At 34.3% G+C, this 7,178-nt stretch overlaps 1 protein-coding gene and 1 non-coding gene across 2 annotated transcripts; one reads left to right on the top strand and one right to left on the bottom strand.

Annotated features, from left to right (window-relative positions):
* Positions 1-330: 330 nt before the first annotated feature.
* On the bottom strand, positions 331-1,438 carry LOC127112461 (germin-like protein subfamily 1 member 7). The gene is made up of 2 exons (XM_051046349.1): positions 1,213-1,438; positions 331-1,126 (listed from the first exon to the last, which is right to left on the bottom strand). Exons 1-2 carry the CDS (start codon positions 1,328-1,330, stop codon positions 579-581), a joined length of 666 nt encoding a protein of 221 aa, XP_050902306.1. The 5' UTR covers positions 1,331-1,438; the 3' UTR covers positions 331-578.
* Positions 1,439-4,271: 2,833 nt separating this feature from the next.
* On the top strand, positions 4,272-4,354 carry TRNAL-UAA (transfer RNA leucine (anticodon UAA)). Its single transcript has one exon. It is a non-coding gene; the product is annotated as a tRNA-Leu (tRNA).
* The last annotated feature ends 2,824 nt before the right edge of the window (positions 4,355-7,178 follow it).

Genomic DNA, 7,178 nt, shown 5'->3' with positions numbered 1-7,178 from the left:
GATATATTGAATCAAAAGTTAATAATCTCAAAAGGCAGTCACAATGTCTCAAATCATAACTATTTCCTGAAAATCTTCCAAAACATGAGCATCCACACTCATGTTCAAAGAAAAGTAAACATGTATAGGGTAAATACTCAGGACTTCAACTTCATGTATCATCTCATTTATTAAGAAAAGATTTGAGTATTATTTCTTATTCTCATGGAAATAAATTATTGTGAAAATTATAATATTAATATTCGTAACGAATTTTCTAAAAACTAAATCAAAATGGTAAAAATAAATTATTGTTAGTATGTAGTTTAACTTATAGTCGGATAAGAGTCATTAATAATTCAAAATAATGATCACCATTGGGATAGAAAATTATTAGCTTACAAAAATCCTCAAAACAATCTATTATTGAACCAAATGAAACTCAAAATAAAATAACCACATGTTCAAATAAAAGACAATACATTTTATTTATTAACAATAATAAGAAGAAGAAAGTAGGGAAGGTTGATTGCAGGATGTGATTGAAGACCATAAATCAATTATCCATACTGAATAAATTGATTTATTATGTTCTCGAATTAGTTGTTGTCGTACCAAGACTGCTTTTGAAGATAATCAATGATGCTCTTATCTACTTGAAAAGCTTTGGTAAGAACCTCGTCAGAAATAGGGGGATTAGATTTGAACAACGCATTTGCAATAGTAATAACTCCTGGATTTTGACTGCTAAGTCCAGCAATTGCAACGGCATTACCGTATCCCACATTTAGTTGAAAGTGGATGAGACCGATAGGAAACACAAATACATCACCCTTGTTGAGCACTTTGGTGAAGAGACGATTTTTATCTTGATTGGAAGTGACAAATCCAACATAAAGGGTGCCTTCAAGAACTATAAGGATCTCAGTGCCTCGAGGGTGAGTGTGGGGTGGATTTAAACCCTTAGGTGCAAAATCAATGCGAGCCAAAGATATGCCGAGTGTGTTTAGTCCGAATAGTTGATCTACAGTGACTGCAGTCACTTGAGAGCCTAATGCGTTTGAGGTATTTCCAGGATTAACATGTTCGAAGAAATCTTCAGCTTTAACTAACGCAGGGTCTTTACAGAACTTTCCATTCACAAATACTACAAATCATCAAGATATAGTTAGAATAGAGTAAATTCTTAACACAAGCTAATTAAAAAAAGATTTATGAAGAATATATAAATACCAGCATCTTTGGGATCTTGAATTGCAACACAAAAGTCTTGGAGAGGACTAGGGTCATAAGCAAAGGAAGGAGAAGATGCCAAAGCCAAGATGGTAACAAGGAAGTAAAGGACCTTCATTTTGCAACTCACTTTTTATGTAAATTATTGTTTGCTTGTGAGAATTGATTTTTGTTGCATGTAAATCTTGGTATTTATAAGGTTGAAACGTTGAAGTGGGTTGCAATTGAAGTTTACCGTAATTAATTTAGTATTAGATAATGAATCATTCTTCATAAATCAAATTAAGATCAGTATAATAGACTTTGTCTTACTTCCTTAGACATAATTTTTATAATAATTGTTTCACATTCGTCCCAACACAAGGAATAATTGAAAGACCATTTCAAAGTTTCCCAGTAAATAAACAACTAACGACTTGATTATCTATGCATTATCTTCAGCAAATTTACCTTTTGATTTTAAATTAACACACCATCTATTGTCAACAACAGTTGGTGGAATGTGGAATATTTTTTAGCAATTGGGTAGAAAGACCATTTCTGATTTTACTGTGTCAACAAAATAATAATTAATTAAGGATATGTTTCATTTTTTATTTTACTTTAATAGTTTATTTCAAAATTAATATTTCTTCATTTAAAATGGGTTACTCTCTATTTATAGGTTGTGTTTGCTTGCTCTCTAAGCAAAAACTCTAACTAACCTAATTCAGCTAAAATTACAAAATAAACCTAAGTCAAAATCTTTGTCGAGCAACCTGCTTCGACATTTTGACATAAATGTTTCGACACTTCCTTCCCTCTGTCGAACAACCTTCTTCGACACAAGGAATTACAATTCAACACACCACCTAATTTATTATGCCTAAGCTATCCACATTCATCATAAATCTTAACTTCTTGAACACTTCGATCTGCACTCCTTTCGTCATGATGTCTGCAATATGATTTTCATTTCTGCAGTGTTCAAGATTCAACTTTCCTTTTGCAACTTGCTCTCGAAGATAATGAAACCTCATTTCGATGTGCTTGCTTCGTCCATGTGCTATCATATTCTTTGCCAAATTGATTGCAGTCTTATTTCGACTCCTCATAAACTTCCTTATAGTCTATAGGTTCTTCATCTAGAACCTCACTTGCAAAGATTAAGGCATAAGCTATAAGATATGCATACATAAGTGTGTGTGGGTTTGAACCCCATAGCCAACGACCTTTTTTATTTATCAATTATTGTATACTACATTAAAAATAATGTTATAAAAATCTTTTCTACTTCAAGTTTTTTTATAATTTTCTTTCTCACCAAATTCAATTTTTTTTTGCTTTGATGATCTTGTAACATTTTCTTCCATTTGGTCTTCAATAGGGGATGGTTATGTACCTTCCAACACTGCATGAACGCATTTCTTATTAGTGTAATTGGTTGACATATTATAACAACCGGTTGCACTATATCACAACTCTTTTATTTCGTCGATAATGACAACCCTACTAATCTTGATCCTTCTATTTGTTGCATCAAATATTTTGTAACCTTAAGTATAGTGATACCCTATAAGAATTATCAATTCTCCATTTATCACCCAATTTCTTTCTAAGTTATCCCAACACATGTTGACATGATACCGAACCGAAAACTCTCAAGTGACTCAGATTCGGTATAAATCCAGACCATGTTTCCTCTTGTGTAATACTTTCAAGCTTATTTGTTGGAAACGTATTCAACAAATATGCAACTCTGGACATTGCTTCTCCTCATAACTCTTTCAACAAGTTCTTCCCTTTCAACATTCTTCTCACCATGTTCATCATTGAGTGATTCTTCCATTTGGGAACACTGTTTTATTATGATATATAGTGTGGTACTACCTTATGTACTATGCCATTTTGATCACAGAACCTATCAAATTAATTTGAGACATATTTTCCTCCACCATCCATTTTTGAGAACTTTAATTTTGTGACCACTTTTCCTTTCAACCATGGACTTGAACTTCTTAAACACTTTAAGTACCTCATCCTTTCTCTTGATTACGTACGCCCATGGTTTTATACTATGATCATTAATGAGTGTGATAAAATATCTATTGTCACCAGCGGAATCAACTTGCATCGGTCCACACACATCAGAATACACCACCTCAAGGTGACCTTGGTTCTAAAACATGCATCCTTGCTTAATTTTCCCTTATGTTGCTTCGTTTGCACACAGTCTTGACAAATTTCAGCTAGTATATTGATCAATGGCAATCTGGTAACCATCTTTTTCCTTTTCAAGACGTTGAGATCTCTAAAGTTGAGATGGCCAACCCTATAATGCCATAACAATTATTCTCTACTAGTTGCAATTGCATGACACCTATGCTCCATAACCTTCAACTCAACTTTGAAAGTTCTATTGGGAGCCATAGAAACTTTTGGGACAAAAACTTTGTTTGCATCCATAACGCATAACATCTTGTTCTGCATATGAATATTCTAATCCTTCCCAAGAAATTGGCCAATACTTAGAAGATTACACTTTATTTTGGGGATATACAATACATCCTTTATCAAAGAATTTCCACCATTCATTCTCTTGATCGATACATCACTGATCCCTTCAACCGCTAGAGTGGTATCACCTACGAACTTTACTTTGTTCTTCATGAAAAGATTAATTGTAACAAACCAATATTTCCTTCCTGTCATATGCGTTGAACACTCGGAGAGAGAGAGAGAGAGAGAGAGTGAGAGAGAGATGATGCATGGCTTTGTGTGGAGCCTGGAGCATTGATCATTATGTCTGCATGCTTCGAACTTGAAGTAGAATGGAAAATTCACTCTATCTTTCTCTGTGCCGAAAATTGATTCCAAATGTTCCACCGTTGAAGATGAATGAATGTAAAATCGTTTGATTTGATTTGATGCAGAGTAAGGAATTTTTCTGCGTTACGGTTTTTTGATTTTGTAAGAATGGGATTGGTTATAAGTTTCTTCTTAGTTCTAGATTGCTCATAAAATTTAATCAAAGTGAAAATGTGTTTGATTAATTATTGTATGTGACAAAATAACAACAAGCTGGTTTGCCCGAGAGGTTAAGGGGGAAGACTTAAGATCTTCTGCACATAAGTGCGCGTGGGTTCGAACCCCACAGCCAGCAATTTTTTTTCCTATTTGGTTTATACTACATAAAAAATAAAGTTATAAACATCTTTTTTACAACAAGTTTTTTTTATATAATTTTCTTTCTCACAAAATTCAAAACTTTTTTGCTTTGATGATCTTCTAACATTTTCTTTCATTTGGTCTTCAATGGGGGTTGGTTATGTACCTTCCAACACTGCATGAAAGCATTTCTTATTAGTGTAACTGGTTGACATATCATAACAATCGGTTGCACTATACTGCAACTCTTTTATTTCGTCGAAAATGACATCCCTACTAATCATGATCCTTCTATTTGTTGTATCAAATATTTTGTAACCACCGGTAGAGTGATACCCTATAAGAATCCCCAATTCTCTAATATCACCCAACTTCTTTCAAAGCTATCTCGGCACACTCTGATATGCTACCGAACTCAAAACTCTCAAGTTTCTTTGTTGGAAATGTATTCAACAAATATGCAGCTCTGAACACTGCTTCTCCTCATAACTCTTTCAGCAAGTTCTTCCCTTTCAAAATTCTTCTCACCATGTTCATGATCGAGTGATCTTCCATTTGGAAACACTATTTTATTGTGATATATAAGGCGGTACTACCTTATGTACTATGCCCTTTTAATCAAAAAACCTACCAAATTCATTTGAGACATATTTTCCTCCACCATCCGTTTTGAGAACTTTGATTTTGTGACCGCTTTTCCTTTCAACCATGGACTTGAACTTTACTTTGTTCTTCATGATACAATTGATTGTAACAAACCAATATTTCATACCCGTGATATGCGTTGAACACTCGGAGTCCAAATACTATTGATCAATTGCATTGCACTGCTTCTTTCAGAGTCACCATTACATTTTCTTTAGCATGTAACCGCTTGGCATAAAACTACAAACGGTTACACTTTGGTTCTACAGTGTTTGTCAAACTACTGATGCTATATGCCACCTTTTGATGATACATTCTCCTTCTGTCATTATAACCAAGAGTGTGCTCTCATCATCAAACTCTTATCATGCAACTTGAGGTTCTTTCTTGTTGGCATTGCACTCTCCTGCAAAATGACAAAGCTTTTGACAATTAAAGCATTGCACACTGGACTTGTCAACCATCCTTTTTTATCCTCTACCTCTTATATTTCCACCTCTAGATTTGTTTGATCCAACAACCATATTGCCATTATTTTCACCCTTTTGGAATGTTAAATTTTTGGAACTTTTGGATTCTCTTCCACCAAAATTTTGAAATTTACCTTAACCTTTTTTCATATTCCACTTTCCCTTCACCTTCTTGTTTCGATCATTGAAACGGGCTTGCAAAGCGATCTCAGCCTTTTTCTTATCAACCTTTTTTCTTCCATTTTTTGCTCATGTGCATCAAGAAAGCTCTGTAACTCTTCATTGATCATCGTTGTAAGATCATTCTATTCCTCCATCGCAACCACTACATTGTCAAATATTAATGTCAAAGAACCTAAGCCTTTAGCAACAATATACTACACTATGATCGTTTATCCACATGCCTTCACTTTGTTTACAAATCTTGTAATTCTCATTGTAAATTAATAAATTGTTTCCTTCTCTTCCATTTGAATCAACTCGAGATGCCTCTTGTGAGTTTGTAACCTCACCATATTTTCCTTGTCATCTCCTGCATAAGTTTTCTCCTAGATTTTCCAAGCTTTCTTCGATGTTGTGCAATCACCTGCTTTCTCGAAATTATCTGGAGCAATACATTAATTGAGCAAAAACAACGCCTTGTAACATTTCATCTTCTCTTCCTTATGCCTAGACCTTTGTGCATCCGTTATACCTTCTACAAGTGGAGTAACACCATTCTTGATCACTTCAAGAACATCTTGATAACCTAAAAACACCTTCATTTGTTTGCACCAATTACTGTATCAAATATTTTGTAACCACCGGTAGAGTGATACCCTATAAGAATCATCAATTCTCCATTATCACCCAACTTCTTTCTAAGCTATCTCGGCACACGTTGATATGCTATCGAACCGAAAACTCTCAAGTTTCTTTGTTGGAAATGTATTCAACAAATATGCAGCTCTGAACACTGCTTCTCCTCATAACTCTTTCAGCAAGTTCTTCCCTTTCAAAATTCTTCTCACCATGTTCATGATCGAGTGATTCTTCCATTTGGAAACACTATTTTATTGTGATATATAAGGTGGTACTACCTTATGTACTATGCCTTTTTAATCAAAAAACCTACCAAATTCATTTGAGACATATTTTCCTCCACCATCCGTTTTGAGAACTTTGATTTTGTGACCGCTTTTCCTTTCAACCATGGATTTGAACTTCTTAAACATTTTAAGTACCTCATCCTTTCTCTTGATTACGTACGTCCATGGGTTTATACTATGATCATCAATGATTGTGATAAAACATCTTTTGTCACCAATGGAATCAACTTGCATCGGTCCACACACATCAGAATACACCACCTCAAGGTGACCTTGGTTCTAAAACATGCATCCTTGCTGAATTTTCCCTTACGTTGCTTCGTTTGCACACAGTCTTGACAAATTTCAGCTAGTATGTTGATTAATGGCAATCTGGAAACAATCTTTTTCCTTTTCAAGATATTGATATCTCTAAAGTTGAGATGGCAAACCCTATAATGCTATAACAATTATTCTCTACTAGCTGCAATTGCATGACACATATGCTCCATAACCTTCAACTCAACTTTGAAAGTTCTATTGGGAGCCATAGAAACTTTTGGGACAAAAACTTTGTTTGCTACATAACGCATAACATCTTGTTCTCCATATGAATATTCTAATCCTTCCCAAGAAA

The sequence above is a fragment of the Lathyrus oleraceus genome, unplaced genomic scaffold, assembly GCF_024323335.1.
Source record: "Lathyrus oleraceus cultivar Zhongwan6 unplaced genomic scaffold, CAAS_Psat_ZW6_1.0 chrUn0124, whole genome shotgun sequence".
Classification (NCBI taxonomy): Eukaryota; Viridiplantae; Streptophyta; class Magnoliopsida; order Fabales; family Fabaceae; genus Lathyrus; species Lathyrus oleraceus.
The sequence above is the reverse complement of the archived record's forward strand: the minus strand, read 5'-3'. Positions and strand labels throughout refer to the sequence as shown.

Excerpts from the sequence above, each read along its gene's own strand:
- LOC127112461 (XM_051046349.1), bottom strand. The coding sequence starts at position 1,330 with ATGAAGGTCCTTTACTTCCTTGTTACCATCTTGGCTTTGGCATCTTCT. Across the intron at positions 1,127-1,212 it reads TCAAGATCCCAAAGATGCTG|TATTTGTGAATGGAAAGTTC; the intron begins GTATTTATATAT and ends GATGATTTGTAG.